We start from the raw sequence: 19,262 nt of genomic DNA, 5'->3' as shown, positions 1-19,262 counted from the left end.
GAGTGAAAAACTCCTATCATTTTCTTTCGATAGGTCTTTCCATTTATTTTCTCATGAATTAAATTAGGACAACATTGATTCTCCTACCATTTACCCTTATAATAGAAACTCTAAGACTTAAGATTACTTTATTTATTTCATGTTGCATCATGTCCTCATCACAACGTTATAAGAATCATCACCAACATTATAAGAATCATATAAGACATCTAGATGACTATAACAAACCTGACTTAACTTTAACACAAACTTGCTTAAACATATTTATCAACATCAGATTTAAAACATCTACATGAGCACTCAACCAACAACATCAAATTCCTTGTATATTGGATTGACAAAAACCGACTACACCATACATGCAGCCTTTACACACGTTAGAATCAAGTCTAGATTCTCTTTAGTGATTTTTTCACTGAAGACAGGAAAGAGATAATCTCCACCATTCAAATTTATTTTTAATAATTTGATTAATATAAAGTAAAAACAAAAAATAAATGGTTTAGATTTCCCTGTAACACATTTCCATGGTAGAGGATCCTTCTATTAGAATCTGGCCTGGCTAGCACCCTGGACTTGGGGACAGTCGACCCTCTTTCATTTGTGACTTTTTAAAAATGATTTTTTCAAAACCATTTGACCGAGTCAAACTATTTGACAACTCAACAAAATGATTTTTCTTTTCTCTATTATATTTGCTAGAAAGGCGATGGAAAATTTAATCTATCTTTCCAACATGTTGAAATCACAAAGCCAGTAATAAATGTGACTAAGAACTTGATGCATGTTTGATTCTATTATAATGAAATCCCATGTTAACATTAACACAACCAACTGGATAAGTTGCACAAAATAAACCCGTCAAACAAGAGAGTTGGTACATCAAAAGTGTTTGTTTGTTTCTCCAGTCTTCTGACCTGACCATCCATCCATATCAGCTGAACTTGACTACCCACTAAAACTCTGTACAAAATGCAAAAATGAGAAAAGAATGAAGGATTGATTGCTCGGGACTTCAACAGAAATCACTTACCCCAATCATCATTCTTCTCCCCCCATATTATATCATTCATTCACACCATAAACAAAAGCCAAGAATGATTTGCCGCTTGACATATATATTGCCAAGAATGTTCACTGATAACCAAGGTAAGCTATTCATTCACCAAATATATATCACTAGGATACAAAACCAACCTCAGCATCTATCTTCCCCTTGCAGGGGAGGGGTCTACTGAATAGCTAGGCGTCTCTGCGATGCCTCGTTCGAGGAGATGCTTCCGCGTAGTTGCCCCGAACAGTCCCCTTCATCAACTCTTTCACCTTGATATCTTGAAGATTGCATACCATTGTTGTTATTATGGTAGGAGACACCACCGTTTTCATTTGATCCTCTTGCATCTTGTCGCATGTTGGGAGAATTCCAGGTTTCCGCAGAGTCTGAAGGCAAGGGTTCTGAACCAGATGAACTAATTGACTGTGATGACAGGACTGGACCAGAGCCATTATCCTTTCCTGAGTTGTTTGAGCCTTCGCCATCAGTTTTCTTTGCAAACCGTCCTCCTGTGCCTCTTGCCCTTCTCATAGCATGCTGATGTCTAGATTCATGAAGATATGGCTGCAAATAATAGATGTCAGCATAACCTAGCTACAAGTAGAACCATGTTCTATGTCATTCGAAACATTTCTTGACACATGCAAGTTAAAAAACTGGTGAAAATAAGCAACTTAGCTTGATTTTCCTTTATCATTCTATATGAAGCTGACTATATATAACGACAAAATTGGAGCGGAATCCACCAAACGTTGATGTAGTAAAACCATTTTAGAAGCCTAATTTAAAATACCAGGTTTATTGACATTTGTGCACCAATATAATTTCCACAGCCTAATTCTAGCAGACAAGGATAAAATCCTAACTTCCTTGTGCCTCCAACAGCAGATCCGTCTAAACAATAAACTAGATGTTGTTGCTTGTTTTAAGTGGGCGATTGCTATTCATGAAGGTATTGACATAATTCTAATGGAATAGAGAGAACTGACACTGACTTTTGCTGTTGACAATTCAGCACAATGATGAATACAACAGACATCATCTCTTGTTTCTCTTCATAGACAACAGCGCATAGATCACACACAAAGACTTCTTAATGCATGCACACTGATTTATTTATAAAAAAAAATCCAGACTAAAGACTAAGCAACCATCAGATGGCATCATGTAAAAGGTGGAGAGAAGTCTTTCTCCATATAAAAAGATAAATAACCCAAAGGATAGAAAAATATCATAAAGAAGCATAAGAGTTTGCCTCTTGCGAATTTATACCTTTCTAGATTTTATGAGCTTCCTTTCAAGCTCTGCTTTAGCACGAGCTTGTCTTCGCCTCAGAATTCCTTGGTATTGCTTGGCATTCACATAAACAGGTTCCTGAGTCATCTCGAGGGGCAAAGGCATTCTGGGATGAGGCATTCCTATAAAAGGATGATATGCCTAATGGTAAAAAAAAAGTGGTTAATTATCACACTATCCTAATATCGAAATTGCTTTAATCAAGACAGAAGAACAACACGGTAAGAACCTTTAATCAAGTAACATATTAATGTCACGTACCAACTGCTGGTGACCATAAGCTGCCATCATCCCCCCATAATATGGATCCTGATAGGGATTCGTAGCACATGCCTGCATCAAAAGAATTGGAAAAATACTATTGAGTCTTATCCAGTCCAAATGCATACAACTACAGGTTATATAATAACATATTTTCTATAAAAAATGATATGCACGAATCAGCACAGATTTGTGCTCCAGAACAAAGTTACTGCTTTTGATATTTGCACAAAATGTTTATCTTAACAAATTGATAGCAAGTTGTCAAAAAAAGCAATAAATCTTAGGCAGAGACTTACAATTGAATGACCAACAAGCTCCATCGGAGGAGTCTGTGTGAGGCCTTCTTCGGGAACAGTAACAAGTGCAGATGATGCAGTGTGCTGTATTCCTTGTTGTTCTTGCCCATAATTTTCTACCAAGAAAAGAAAATATTGTATTTCAGTACCTCTAAGTCAAATATTTGATGGACTGGAAATTTTTCATCTATTTCAGTTTTAAAGTGTCAATCTGTTTATTTTCCCCCTATATAATTGTTTATTAATAGTTACTCCTTAGCGGAGTATATGATATCCTAGAGCACCTGATTGATTAGGAGCAGCAGGCTGCGAATCCTTAGCGGCATCATCATCTTCCTCATTCATCCCACTATTAGACATAGACTGGCCTTCCTCATTGGATTCTGAATCACCATTGGGGCAGTCAAGAGAAGATGAATTGGCACCAGACATTGTTTGCACTACAGGATTGTATCCAACACCACGCCACCAAGGTTCAGAGTAAACACCACCAACACCACCGGCCTGTAAGGAATGAGGATCCGACCTCACTTGATTTGCAGTTTCAGACTTGGGTTGCATATCCTCAGATCCCTACAAAAAAATTACAACTACAGTTTATATACATATCTTATTCCTTGTGCTAAAAGAAAGCTGACTGATCACACTCACGAGGGTATATACTGAATCAACGAACCCACATTCGATGGTGAAATTGATTATGATCACAGTAAAAAGAAACAAACAAATATTCTGATCCAACCAAAAATTACAATATACATTCGAGTCGTGACTCACTCTTGACACAAAACATCTCTCGACTACTAGCTACATCTATAGATATACATAAGCAAGAGAACAAGTGCTACAAATACTCAAGTCTTACTTGGTCAAACAGAACCACATGAAACCTTAGGACATACCAGCATATTCAGTCTAACCTTCACACATCACATCCATACATCACTACCTATGAAGCTCTGTATAACAGAATTTCAACAAATTCTTACTTAAATACCCAATTCAACCCCCTTTACCCACATTAAAAATCAACCTTGGCTCATAAAAGAAATCTCCTCCCCCTATTGAAAAAAAAAACAATCTTTTCCTGATTTCAAACAAGAATCCACATGCAGTCACAGAATTGCTCAACCCAGACTCAGAAAAACAAACGGAACCCAAAATTCTGCACGAAAAATAACAAACCTAAAAGCCCTAATCCTCAACAAGCCTCAGAAGGAAATGAATCACGCGATAAAAAATCCACCAAATTGATAAAGAGAAAAATGGAAGCTAAATCGAAGCATGCACTAACCTGAGGACGAACAAAAAAAAACCCTAGATTTTGAGTCTTTTGATTGTGATTGAAAATTCAAAGAGGCTAATCCGATTCCTCTCCCTCTCTCTCTCTTTCACACGCACACAGAAACACACTTCTCTGAATTTAGCATCAGAAATTAATAACGCCACCAATAATAATAGAGAAAATTAAAATTTAAAAAAAAAATTAAAAATTAAAAATATTTGTAACACAACACTCACTCAAAAAGTCTTGGTCTTTGTAAGTTCTGAGTAAGGTGTACTATTTTTTTCCTTTTATACTATTTAATACCTTTTTAGGTATTTATATTTTTTAAATACAAATGTTTAGAAATACATATTCACAAAATCAAAATTCAGAGAAGAGTTATAAATATACTTATGGATTATTCGCCAAAAGAATATCAAGCAGTAAAAATTAAACAATTATTTTTCTGTGTGTGACCCAACTTCTTAATGTATTTTTCACTTACAACAGCTAAGATAATGATGACGTCACCTTTATGTGTGTCCAACAATTTTTAAGGCCGGGACACGTGTGAAGCCGAGGGCGTGTGAATGAAGAATGGTGGGTGAGGTTATCATGGTCTTTTCATTGGAACCAAACAAAAGAAAAATTTGTGACCCACGTGACACGCATTTGACTAGTTGAAATTTGACGGAACACGTGGCTTTTATGTGGGGTCCGTGTCAGACTAGCTTCGACAGCAACTCTATCCACGTATCCTCCGTTTTGCCTTTTTCTTTTATAAACGTCCCTCTTCTTTTTTGTATTAATTATGGTTTTATGGTTTATTATTAGTATTATACTAGTAACTTGTAATTAAAGATTAATTTTAGTAGAGAAATTTGTTTGGGTTAGTATTTATTTTTCAATTGAATTTTTGTTTGTTATTTTTTCGTACTTCAGAAAAATGAAAACACAATTTTGCGAAGCGCAATTGCATGCTAATAAGATAGATTGAAAATAGTTGTCACCAAATTTTTTTTTATTCTTAAAAAAGAAAGGGAGAATATTTATATACCATAAGAAAGAACGGCAATGATATTGGTCGTCGCAACCAAATTAGGATTCGAGAGTTGATTACGCAAGGGAAATGTATTACCATCTCTCACGTTTGTTGTACTCAACGAAAATCCTTAGGTTAGTTGTGTGTGTTACTGTTAGCTTAGAGATGTTAGGCTTCTCGAGTTATTGGGAGGGGAAAGAAAATGATCCCAAAAAATGAGAAAATGTTTTTGGATTTTTTATTAATGTGTCTAAAAATATCTACAAATCCTGCTCCTACGAATCTCCTGGTGCAATAGAGAATTCAATGCTTACGTAGTTCTGGATATAAAATGTTTGTTTGTTCGTCGATTTTAGCGAAAGTTATTTTGTGTCAATCGACAAAAACATTGTTGGCTACCCAAAACAAATGGAGAAAGGAGTGTTTGCATCACGGTCGAATGGATTTACAAATCAACATTTGTGGGCAAAGTCGCAAGCTTACTCACACGTTCAAGTGGACGAAACATTGTTTTGCATCGTCTTGAGACAAAGTACCTTTCGTTTGTGAAAAGGATTTGAGGATCAATCGCACGACGGCGAGAAAAGAGTTTGATTGGTTTGAATATGTTTTAAGTAATGGCGAGAACTTGTATGAGTGAGATATCCATCTCGAATCCTAGCCTTAGGAGCTCGTGGTATCTATCATATTTCTTTTCCATCTTATTTGCAAAAGTGTTTGATATTTCTTAGATGTTTTGAGATTTGATTGAGAAAGAGTTTGAATAAACCGCATTGAAGGTTTTAAATGATGGCGAGAGCTAGGATGGGCGAGATGTCCATATCGAATCTTAGCCTCTGGAGTTTGTGGTATCCATCATATTCTGTTTCCATCTTTATTGAAAAGTGTTTGATAAGAATTACGTGTTTTGATTTTCATTGGAAAAGTGGCTTGACGTTGGATCAAGCATTTGATTAACGATTGCAAAAAAGATTTGAGAGAAAGGTTGGATAGTTTGAAAATGGTTGAAGATGAAAAGTTTGAGAAATCGGGAATGGTAAGGAATGGACTGAAAATAAAGGTTTGAAATGGTTGAATGGATTGGTCTTTGAGAAAATACTCGACGTTGGATCGAGTTTTTATTTTTGTTCTTTTTGGAAAATAATTGATTTTATTCTTCTGTTAGAAACTACCTAAACAAACAATAAAAAATAAAGCGATAAACTTATTACACGTCATGGAAGTGAGGGTACATTTGTCGAATGGGGATATGAGATAATGAAACAATTAAAGTAAAACTCAATCAGACAAATGATAACATGAAATAATATCACATTTCTGGACTCGATTTAATTGAATTATATTATTATTCGCTTCAATTTATTTCATTTTATTCGATACTACTGGGTATTTTTCCTTCTATTTATCTCAGGTAGCTTATTTGAAGCATAAGTGAAAAAGGAAGAAAAGGAGGTGCAAAAAGGAATGAAGAGAAGCAATTTCACTAAAGCCCAGCCCAAAACCACAAGCCATGGGCGCTGAGCCTGTGACGAGCGCCACACATGGTGTGACGAGCGTCACGCCCTGCTGCCTTGTGTTACGAGCGTAACACATGGTGTGACGGACGTCACACCATTCTCCTATATTTTTGGCTTCAGAAACGCAACAGAGGCACGTTGATGCTTATTCTTCCGCTTGACTCCGGAAACGTGAAGACCAATTACGCAAGGCACTTTTGGAAACGGTTAAACAAGTGGATTAGTATAAATAGGACCAATTATGGAACCCTAAAGAGTTCAAAAATTTTCCCAGTTTTTGGCATAGCTTTATTTTTACTACTTTCTATTTTTTTTCAGCATTCTACCTTCATTTGAAATTTTTATTTTCTTTTCCAGTCAATCTTTCAGCACTTAATTAATTTTTCACACAATAGTTTCTACACCGAAAACTATTGTGTATCTTTTGTTGGATCTAACCTTACGTTAGATCCTAGATTTTTATTCCTTCACCTTTTATTTTCTTGTCCGATTGAAGAATTCAAGAACAAATCCAACCGGTTTGTGGTGGAGTGTTCAAGATTTGTCATTAACTATTCAGATTCTTTAATTATTGTTTGAATTTATATATGCCCTGCATTATTGTTTATTTATATTGTTGGCCTGAGATGGATTTATTTAAGCATGATGATTGTTTAGATCTGTTTAGCATGTCCGGCTAATTTATTTAGGTATCGGTATGTAAAGTAAGCGGAATGAAGGAATCAAAACTAAGTTGGCTTAATTACGTTTAAAAATAAAATCACTCTTTTTATGGTCTCAATTTACAGGTTTAATACCAAGGTTTTTGTACGAGAGTAAAACACTAAAGAAGTTAAAATCAATAGAACGAAAGTTTGAGTTTTTAACTGGACAGTGTAAAGTGGACATTAATTCTAGATCAGGGCGAAAGCAATTTTTAGAGTTAATTAAATTCTAATCTTTTTCAAAAAGTATTTTTAAAAGTTAAATGTGAGGACGAGAGTTAAGCATTTGAATTTAATTATATAATCTAAGTCAACAGAGCGAGAGTTTGAGACGAGGGTGTTTAAACGATTAGTATTTTCTTAAAAAGAGTTTCTATAGATTCTATTGTTTTCAAAAAGTGATTTTGGACTTAACTAATAAGTGACAGCTACGTTAATTTAAAGTCATGGTCTATTCAACAGAGCGAGAGTTTGAGAGAAGACTTTTAATCAATGGTGTCCACTGAAAAGATTTATCTTAAAACCAAGAAACCAACGAAGACTTGATTCCCTAATTACGACGAACTACATACCGATATCCGCTTAATTGATATTTAACCTAGATCTTATTTTAGTTTTAACTTTTCCCCCAAACAATCAAAGTATCATCCGCCTTAGCTTTACGAAGTAACCTTAGAAAACGGTATATCGATTCATAAGTCCCTGTGGGATCGATATCTTTTAAAACTACGCGATAGAACTGTGCACTTGCAGTTAGTACCCCAATCGACTCATAAAGTCGCGATCAAGTTTTTGGCGCCGTTGCCGGGGACTTTTATTTAGTCGATATCGTAACTCTTCTGTTACGTTGTAGAGACTAAGGCAATTTTTATTTCTTCTTTTTTCGTTGATTTGTATGCCACACACTCGCTCACAAGGCGAGTCGTTTTACTTACGAATCAACGACATCGAACTATATCTCCGAGTCTTATGACGAATTCGGGAATATCGTGCTGCAAACAATCTCCCTCCTATCGAAATTTCTGATCTCAAAAATCTTTTTCCTTCACCAATACCCGAGATGGCAGAACCAGCTCGTGCGCTTCGAGATTACGTCGCTCCATCGCAAGATGAGCCGCATTCGAGTATTGCTCCACCCGCAATCGAAGCAAACAACTTCGAACTTAAGCCTTCGCTGCTACAGGCAGTGCAACAGAATCAATTCTCTGGAAATCCCACCGGGGATCCAAACCTTCATTTATCCGTATTTGTCCAATACGCTGATACTGTTAAAGCTAATGGTGTCACTACAAAGGCAATTCGACTTCGTCTTTTTCCTTTCTCGTTAAGAGATAAAGCTAGAATATGGCTTCAGTCTCTTCCTTCCAACTCAGTCACAACATGGAATGAGTTGAAGAAAGTCTTCCTTGCCCGATATTTTCCTCCGAGCAAAACAGCTATGTTGAGAGCCCAGATAAATGGATTTAAACAGAAAGATAACGAGTCTCTTTTTGAAGCATGGGAAAGATACAAAGACATGATGAGACTTTGTCCACACCATGGTTTAGAGGACTGGTTAGTGATTCATACCTTCTATAATGGTCTCTTGTACAACACAAGGTTAACAATAGACGCCGCAGCTGTAACACCCTTCTAAAATACCCCAAATATTTAATTAAAATAACAACAACAAATATCAGAGTAATTATACACCAAGGGTGTCACACAACACTTAACAACATAATAACTGTCATGCTCATTATTTAATCAAAATAACATTTTTGCACAATTCGCAGCGGATATAAATCAACTCAACCATTCTACAAACATATAACGTATTCCATGAAAAATGGTTCAACAACCGACAATAAACAATTAAAACATCCCGTCCCGATGTTACATCTATCAGAGCATGACCCACTACGGTGACTACACTAGACTCCAAGCACTAGCTTCTACTCAACTCATTGCTCGTTACCTGAAAAGTAATTGTAAGGGTGAGTCTCTCAATCAATATAATAAGCATTATAATTCATCATGTAATGCTAAGTAATTTAACACGTTTCATCACCCAAATCAGATTACACATACAGCAACGGCAGTTATCAACTCAATATCATACTCAAGCACAACATAAAATGCAACTCAAATGAGACTCGACTCGTCATGCATGTGGTACCATTCGGAGTAAAACTCCCAACTTAAAATCATTGCCATTTTAGTGGGCATCAAGGCATAAGCCTTCAACTTTCAACTTAAAATTTGCCAATCCAGGCCAACGTGGTGTGAGCAAAGCTCTGACTTAATGCATATGAATGTACATGGCATACACAACTTTAAACTGTCAACAACATAATAATAATATCAACACAACAACGTATTCAACAAAAATCAACTTATAATCAACTTTGGCTCATCAGGCCTACAACTCAGTATTTTCAACAACTTTAACACAACTGATCAACATAATTGGATCAACATTTCATAACATAAACCCAACAACTTATTCCTCACAATCAACTAAAATAGGCCAATCACCAATTATGTTCACAACATTAAAATACCAAATTTTCTAATTTCCAACAGTGTTAACCGGTTAACGCCCTGGGTTAACCGGTTAACGCAGGCAAAAATACATTTTCTGGCAAAACGCAACAGTGTTAACCGGTTAACGCCCTGGGTTAACCGGTTAACGCAGGCAAAACAGCACATTTTCACAAAATATAACAGTGTTAACCGGTTAACGCCCTGGGTTAACCGGTTAACGCAGACAAAACAGCAGTTCCTGCGCTAACACAAGGCAGAATGCAGAGTTTCCGCATTTTCCGCCGTTGGAGGACTTCCGGACCTCCGATTCAATTTCCGTAAAAAGCTACACGTTCGGGAAAATACGACTCACACAATTACGGACTCAATTACAGCTTAAACTCAGTTTATTCATCACAATCTTTCAGCATTCAACAATCCCAATTAGGGTCAATTCAACGGTTTCTCACTACCCATGACATGTTAATCTATAATACCCATTAAGCGACGATAAACCCCCCTTACCTGAGATAATTCGGCAATCTCTAAGCGTCAAGCTTTTCCGTTCTTCAACCTTTGCTCTTTCTCCACTTTTCACCTTTCAGCCGCTTTCTCTGTTTCACGTGAAAACTCTTTACCAACAATGAACCCTTTTTTCCATATTCCAACTTATATATTTTCCACTATAATTATTATTCCAAATAATAATAACAATAATAATCCAGTAATTCAATTTATTTTAATTAAATTAATAAATATATTATTAACTTAATTTAAATAATTCTCTTATTTTATTCGGGGTGTTACAACTCTCCCCTACTAAAAGAGTTTTCGTCCTCGAAAACATACCTCAAGCAAATAACTCTGGATAAGACTCCTTCATCCGACTCTCAAGTTCCCATGTCATGCTTTCGCCCGTAGCTCCCAACCAAACGACTTTAACCAACACAATCTCTTTTCCTCGAAGAGTCTTTGTTTCCCGATCTTCAACTCGTACAGGCTTTGTCTCTACTGTTAAATTATCTCGCACTTGCACATCATCCATACTAACCACATGAGACGGATCTGAGATATACTTCCGAAGCTGCGACACATGGAATACATCATGCAAATTCGAAAGATTAGGTGGTAATGCCATCCGATAAGCAACTTTTCCAACTCGTTCTAAGATTTGATACGGACCAATGAAGCGAGGAGTGAGCTTTTTAGACTTCAAAGCCCTCCCAACACCGGTCACAGGCGTGACTCTCAAAAACACATGGTCACCAGCTTGAAATTCTAAATCCTTCTTCCGCTTGTCATGGTAACTCTTCTGCCTACTCTGAGAAGCTTTCATCTTCTCCCGGATAAACTTCACTTTCTCGGTAGTTTCTCGAACTAACTCTGGTCCAAGTACTACACCCTCACCAGATTCGTGCCAACACAACGGAGTTCTACATCTACGACCATATAATGCTTCAAAAGGCGCCATTCCGATACTAGAATGGTAACTATTATTGTATGTGAACTCGATCAATGGAAGATAAGTGTCCCACGAACCTCCTTGTTCAAGAACACAAGCTCTCAGTAAATCTTCCAATGACTGAATAGTTCTCTCAGTTTGGCCATCAGTCTGAGGATGATATGCCGAACTCAACCTCAACTTAGATCCCAACGAATCTTGCAAACTTTTCCAAAATCCCGATGTAAACCTCGGATCTCTGTCCGACACGATACACAGAGGAACACCATGCAACTTTACAACTACTCGGATGTAAATCTCTGCCAATTTCGCAATTGGGTAAGTGATGTTAATAGGTATGAAGTGAGCTGACTTCGTGAGCCTATCAACGATCACCCAAATCGAATCATGCCCTCGCAAGGTAGCAGGCAGCCCTGTTACAAAGTCCATAGAAATGCTATCCCATTTCCATTCTGGAACTTCCAACGGTTGCATCAACCCAGCAGGCTTCTGATGCTCAATCTTCGACTTCTGACAAGTTAAGCACGTATACACAAAACGAGCCACATCTTCTTTCATTCCGGGCCACCAAAATAATTTCTTTAAATCCTGATACATTTTAGTAGCTCCTGGATGAATACTCAAACTGCTTCTATGACCCTCCTCTAAAATACCTCTCTTCAAAATCTCATCATCAGGAATACAAATTCTTTCCCCTAATTTCAACACACCTCTCGCATCAACCTTAAAGTCACTTTTCTCTGATTGACCACAACGATTAAGGATATCTACTAATTTCACATCCAATTTCTGTGCCTCTCGGATACTATCCATAAAATCATTATTAATCTTTAGCATTCCTAGCATCACACTCTGCGGTGTTACTTCGCAAACCAAACTCATATCCCGAAATTGCTCAATTAATTCCAACTCCTTAATCATCATTGCTGACACATGCAAGGTCTTTCTACTTAAAGCATCGGCCACAACATTTGCTTTTCCTGGATGATAATTCAAACCGAAATCATAATCCTTAAGCAATTCGAACCACCTACGTTGTCTCATGTTCAGCTCTTTCTGATCAAATAGATACTTTAAACTTTTATGATCGCTGAAAACTTCGAATCTGGAACCATAAAGGTAATGCCTCCAAAGTTTTAGCGCAAACACTACAGCAGCAAGTTCAAGATCATGCGTAGGATAGTTCTTTTCATGAATTCTCAACTGTCGCGACGCATAAGCAATTACTTTATTATTTTGCATGAGCACACCTCCCAAACCCATCAACGAAGCATCACAGTAAATTATAAACGGTTCCCCCGGATTTGGCAAAGTCAAAACCGGCGCCGACGTCAATCTCCTCTTTAATTCATTAAAACTCTCTTCGCACTGAACATCCCACACGAAAGCTTTACCTTTGCAAGTTAATTTAGTCAACGGAAGTGCTAACTTAGAAAATCCTTCAATAAATCTTCTATAATATCCAGCTAATCCCAAAAAGCTTCTAATCTCGGTAACCGACTTAGGAGTTTCCCATTGCAATACAGCTTCTACCTTGGAAGGATCTACAGCAATACCTTTTCCTGAAATTACATGGCCGAGAAAACTGACTTCTCTTAACCAAAACTCACACTTGGACAACTTCGCATACAATTTCTTATCTTTCAAAACCTCCAATACTAATCTCAAATGTTCTTGGTGCTCTCCTTCGGACTTAGAGTAAATCAAAATATCATCAATAAATACCACCACAAAATGATCCAGATAAGTATGGAAAATACGATTCATGTATTCCATAAATACTCCCGGCGCATTAGTCACACCGAAAGGCATCACAGAATACTCATAATGTCCATACCGAGTTCTGAACGCTGTCTTCTGGATGTCTTCATCTTTCACTCTGATCTGATGATAGCCCGATCTCAAATCAATTTTACTGAACACACAAGCACCCACTAATTGGTCCATCAAATCATTTATCCTCGGTAGTGGATACTTATTCTTGATCGTTACTTTATTCAATTGTCTATAATCAATACAAAGCCTCATACTACCCTCTTTCTTCTTTACTAGCAACACTGGAGCTCCCCACGGCGACACACTTGGTCTTATAAACTTCTTCCCAAGTAAGTCTTCCAATTGCTTCTTTAATTCATACAATTCCGATGCCGACATTCTATACGGTGCCATCGAAACAGGCCTAGTACCAGGTACCAGATCAATAGTAAATTCAACTTCCCTCTCTGGCGGCACACTAGGAATTTCATCAGGAAAAACTTCAGGGAATTCTTTCACCACTAACAGTTCCTCTATCTTAGCTTTACTTTCAACCGACAACGTCGCCATCAAAGAAAACATCTGAGCTCCCTCTTTCATCAATTTTCGCAATTCTCTGAAAGGTAATAAGTCAACTCCTTCCTCTTCAGGAGTGGAAAACCTCACCGACTTATGATGACAATTTATATGAACATAATTATACTCTAACCAGTTCATACCAAGAATTACATCCATCCCATCCAACTGCAAACATACTAAATCAACACAGAAATCTTTATCGAAGATCGACAAAGAACATTTTAAACATACCAAAGAAGTAGTTACTGATCCCTTAGCTGGGGTCTCAACAATCAATTCACCATCCAAAGCGGACAATTTAAAACCCAGTCTTCGAGCACAGTTAGCAGAAATAAAACAGTGGGTAGCACCGGTATCAATAATAGTAATTAAAGGAGTACCATATATGAAACATGTACCTCGGATAAGTCTGTCCTCACAGGAGGTTTGAGTTCCGGTCAATGCGAACACTTTCCCAGTCTGAGATTTCTTTGGTTTCTGACACTGACTTCCAATATGCCCTTCCTCGCCACAATTAAAACAAATCATTTCCTTGTGCTTGCAATCAGCCATTGCGTGACCAGTCTTACCACAGCGAAAACACCTTTTTACTTCAGCAGTGCATACATTACTCTTATGACCAGCCTGACCACATTTGAAGCAAACTATACCAGCAGGATCACCTCCCCTACTAGTCCTCTGAGCCGGAGCAGCTCCTTGTTTCCCTTTTCCAGCTGGAGCATCATACGGCTTTCCACGGTTTTGATGTTGCTTGCCCCTGCGGTCACTGACAATCTTGTAATGAGCATTATTGTCTTCTTCAAATATCCTGCAGCTATCAACCAATTCAGTAAAAACGCGTATCTTCTGATACCCAACAGCCTTCTTAATTTCAGAGCGCAGTCCATTTTCAAACTTGATGCACTTTGAGAATTCAGCACCAGCACTAGTGTAATGAGGATAAATTTGGACAGCTCCACAAATTTTGCAGCATAATCAGTGACAGACATGTTTCCTTGCTTTAGCTCAAGGAACTCAATTTCCTTCTTACCACGGACATCCTCCGGATAATACTTTCTCATGAATTCCCTACGGAATACATCCCAAGTAATGACTTCACCTGCCACGGTCAACCTCTCGTGAGTCTCTAGCCACCAGTCATCAGCTTCGACTGCTAGCATGTGAGTACCATACCGAACCTTCTGAGCTGGAGTGCAATCCATAACACGGAAGATCCTCTCAATTTCTTTCAACCATCCCAAGGCTGCATCTGGATCATGCTTCCCTTTAAACACCGGCGGATTCTCTCTTTGAAAAGTCGCCAAGCTACGTGATCCAGCATCTCCACCAGCATTTGGCAAGTTCTGCACAGCTTGTGCCATCGCTTGCATTGCGGCAGCCATTGCAGCGTCATTCCTTCCAGCCATTTCAACTTATCACTACAACACAACTTAAAAGTTAGACTAGTAACAATTACATAATTGTTAGACAGTAACGACACGACAACTGGTCGGACAGACCGACCTGCTCTGATACCACTAATGTAACACCCTTCTAAAATACCCCAAATATTTAATTAAAATAACAACAACAAATATCAGAGTAATTATACACCAAGGGTGTCACACAACACTTAACAACATAATAACTGTCATGCTCATTATTTAATCAAAATAACATTTTTGCACAATTCGCAGCGGATATAAATCAACTCAACCATTCTACAAACATATAACGTATTCCATGAAAAATGGTTCAACAACCGACAATAAACAATTAAAACATCCCGTCCCGATGTTACATCTATCAGAGCATGACCCACTACGGTGACTACACTAGACTCCAAGCACTAGCTTCTACTCAACTCATTGCTCGTTACCTGAAAAGTAATTGTAAGGGTGAGTCTCTCAATCAATATAATAAGCATTATAATTCATCATGTAATGCTAAGTAATTTAACACGTTTCATCACCCAAATCAGATTACACATACAACAACGGCAGTTATCAACTCAATATCATACTCAAGCACAACATAAAATGCAACTCAAATGAGACTCGACTCGTCATGCATGTGGTACCATTCGGAGTAAAACTCCCAACTTAAAATCATTGCCATTTTAGTGGGCATCAAGGCATAAGCCTTCAACTTTCAACTTAAAATTTGCCAATCCAGGCCAACGTGGTGTGAGCAAAGCTCCGACTTAATGCATATGAATGTACATGGCATACACAACTTTAAACTGTCAACAACATAATAATAATATCAACACAACAACGTATTCAACAAAAATCAACTTATAATCAACTTTGGCTCATCAGGCCTACAACTCAGTATTTTCAACAACTTTAACACAACTGATCAACATAATTGGATCAACATTTCATAACATAAACCCAACAACTTATTCCTCACAATCAACTAAAATAGGCCAATCACCAATTATGTTCACAACATTAAAATACCAATTTTTCTAATTTCCAACAGTGTTAACCGGTTAACGCCCTGGGTTAACCGGTTAACGCAGGCAAAAATACATTTTCTGGCAAAACGCAACAGTGTTAACCGGTTAACGCCCTGGGTTAACCGGTTAACGCAGGCAAAACAGCACATTTTCACAAAATATAACAGTGTTAACCGGTTAACGCACTGGGTTAACCGGTTAACGCAGACAAAACAGCAGTTCCTGCGCTAACACAAGGCAGAATGCAGAGTTTCCGCATTTTCCGCCGTTGGAGGACTTCCGGACCTCCGATTCAATTTCCGTAAAAAGCTACACGTTCGGGAAAATACGACTCACACAATTACGGACTCAATTACAGCTTAAACTCAGTTTATTCATCACAATCTTTCAGCATTCAACAATCCCAATTAGGGTCAATTCAACGGTTTCTCACTACCCATGACATGTTAATCTATAATACCCATTAAGCGACGATAAACCCCCCTTACCTGAGATAATTCGGCAATCTCTAAGCGTCAAGCTTTTCCGTTCTTCAACCTTTGCTCTTTCTCCACTTTTCACCTTTCAGCCGCTTTCTCTGTTTCACGTGAAAACTCTTTACCAACAATGAACCCTTTTTTTCATATTCCAACTTATATATTTTCCACTATAATTATTATTCCAAATAATAATAACAATAATAATCCAGTAATTCAATTTATTTTAATTAAATTAATAAATATATTATTAACTTAATTTAAATAATTCTCTTATTTTATTCGGGGTGTTACAGCAGCAGGTGGTGCACTTATGGATAAACCTTATGCCGATGCTTATCAACTTATCGAAGGCATGGCCCAAAACCATTATCAGTGGGGAAGCGACCGAGCAATGGTAGAGAAACCTCAAACGAAAAGTGGCATGTACGAGATAAGTAGCCTTGATCATGTTAATACAAAAGTGGAAGCCCTTGCCCAGAAAATTGAAAGTTTGAATGTATCACCTCCAACCACCGTGGTTGCCGCAACTCAGAATTGCGAAGTCTGTGGAATCCAAGGTCACACTCCTGCAGATTGTCAACTCCTAACAGGAATCCAAGCAGAACAAGTGAATTATGCTCAAGGAAATCCCTACTCGCATACCTATAACTCTAACTGGAAGAACCATCCTAATTTTTCATATAAGAGTAATAATGCTTTATACGCACCAGGACAAGCTCCAAATCAAGCCCCAGCTATACCTCCTGGATATCAAAAGCCGACCCCATCTACACCTAACAATAATATTCCTAGGAAATCCAACTTGGAAATAATGATGGAGAACTTCATAGATTCTCAACAGCAAACCAATAAAGATTTCTTAAACCAGAATATACACACTAGCGAACAAATCAAACAACTAGCAAGTAAAGTAGATGCCTTGGCTACCCATAACAAAATGCTGGAAACACAAATATCACAAGTAGCTCAACAACAAGCGCCTACTGCTGCCCCAACTGGTACATTTCCTGGACAGCCCCAACCTAACCCGAAAAGCCACGCTCATGCAATCATACTAAGAAGTGGAACGGAAGTGGAAGGACCAGTAGATCTAAGAACTAAAAACCAAAACTCTAAAAAGTCAACTGAGGAAGAAAATACACCTAAGGAAAAGGAAGAGAGTAATAAGGAAACCGTAGAAAAGAAAGAACCTTATGTACCTCCACCACCTTATAAACCACCTATCCCTTACCCTCAAAGGCTTATTAAAACCAAAGATGCGGGCCAATTTAAAAAATTTGTTGACCTACTGAAACAATTAAACGTCACAATTCCGTTTACAGAAGCTATTACGCAGATGCCCTCATATGCTAAGTTCTTAAAATAAATTCTTTCTAATAAAAGGAAACTTGAAGATAGCGAAACTGTTACACTCACTGCTGAATGTAGCGCTATAATCCAGAATATGCCTCCTAAACTTAAAGATCCAGGTAGTTTCTCTATACCCTGTCACATAGGAAAATTTGTCATAGATAAAGCCTTATGCGATTTAGGAGCCGGTATCAGTGTTATGCCTTTATCCATATGCAAGAAACTGGAAATGGGAGAATTAAGACCAACTAAAATGTCTGTGCAACTAGCAGATCGTTCTGTTAGATATCCTGTAGGAATTCTTGAAAACGTTCCCGTGCGCATAGGTCAATTCTACATTCCAACCGATTTTATAATTATGGACATAAGAAAAGATGAAGTTACACCCATTATATTGGGAAGACCATTCTTAGCAACCGCCGGTGCGATCATAGACGTAAAACGAGGACGACTCACTTTCGAAGTAGGAGAAGAGAAAATTGAGTTCATTCTTTCCCAATTTTTGAAAGCACCTGCAATAGATGACACATGTTACTTTATGGATATCATCGATGAATGCATAAAAGAAACAGAGTTAGAAAATGACAAATTGTTTGACTATCGTGTAGAAGACGAACTTAACCAATGTTTAGCAATGACATCGGATCCTGCGCAATGCCTTAAGAAACCAAACCTCGACTTGAAAACACTTCCCAAAAATCTGAGATATGAATTCCTAGACTTAGAACTTGAACGACCAATAATAGTTAATGCAGACCTAGGAAAACTCGAAATCGAAAAACTCCTACATATCTTAAGAAAATATCCAACCGCACTAGGATACAACATCACCGATCTTAAAGGAATAAGTCCTTCTATTTGTATGCACCGCATCATGCTAGAAGAAGACTGTAAAACCTCTAGGGAACATCAGAGGAGACTAAACCCGATCCTGAGTGAGGTAGTGAAGAAGGAAGTAACCAAGTTATTAGAGGCAGGTATCATATATCCTATATCTGATAGCAAATGGGTTAGTCCTGTACACGTAGTACCAAAGAAAGGAGGTATAACAGTTATCGAAAATGAAAAAGGAGAAACTATAACCAAACGAATCGAATCGGGATGGAGAATGTGCATTGACTATAGGAAACTAAACAAAGCAACCCGAAAAGATCATTTTCCTTTACCATTCATTGACCAGATGTTAGAACGATTAGCAAAACATTCTCATTTCTGCTATCTAGACGGTTACTCAGGCTTCTTTCAAATA

At 37.7% G+C, this 19,262-nt stretch overlaps 1 protein-coding gene and 1 non-coding gene across 4 annotated transcripts; both read right to left on the bottom strand.

Annotated features, from left to right (window-relative positions):
* Window positions 1-766: 766 nt before the first annotated feature.
* Window positions 767-4,385, bottom strand: LOC127084655 (nuclear transcription factor Y subunit A-1). Of its 3 annotated transcripts, none has more exons than XR_007788762.1 (7): window positions 4,205-4,385; window positions 3,195-3,483; window positions 2,911-3,026; window positions 2,612-2,683; window positions 2,327-2,491; window positions 1,034-1,618; window positions 767-963 (listed from the first exon to the last, which is right to left on the bottom strand). XR_007788762.1 is itself a non-coding variant. In XM_051025149.1 (7 exons), the coding sequence occupies exons 2-6, from the start codon at window positions 3,469-3,471 to the stop codon at window positions 1,232-1,234; spliced, it is 1,017 nt and encodes a 338-aa protein (XP_050881106.1). In that variant the 5' UTR covers window positions 3,472-3,483; window positions 4,205-4,385; the 3' UTR covers window positions 767-963; window positions 1,198-1,231. The 3 variants fall into 3 exon arrangements, 2 of the variants coding, with proteins under 2 accessions (XP_050881106.1, XP_050881105.1); XM_051025149.1 differs by having other exon boundaries at window positions 1,198-1,618; XM_051025148.1 differs by having other exon boundaries at window positions 767-1,618.
* Window positions 4,386-8,878: 4,493 nt separating this feature from the next.
* Window positions 8,879-8,985, bottom strand: LOC127090149 (small nucleolar RNA R71). Its single transcript, XR_007791679.1, has one exon. It is a non-coding gene; the product is annotated as a small nucleolar RNA R71 (small nucleolar RNA).
* Window positions 8,986-19,262: the final 10,277 nt, after the last annotated feature.

Source organism: Lathyrus oleraceus, chromosome 5, assembly GCF_024323335.1.
Source record: "Lathyrus oleraceus cultivar Zhongwan6 chromosome 5, CAAS_Psat_ZW6_1.0, whole genome shotgun sequence".
Classification (NCBI taxonomy): Eukaryota; Viridiplantae; Streptophyta; class Magnoliopsida; order Fabales; family Fabaceae; genus Lathyrus; species Lathyrus oleraceus.
This window is presented reverse-complemented; position numbering and strand designations above follow the sequence as displayed.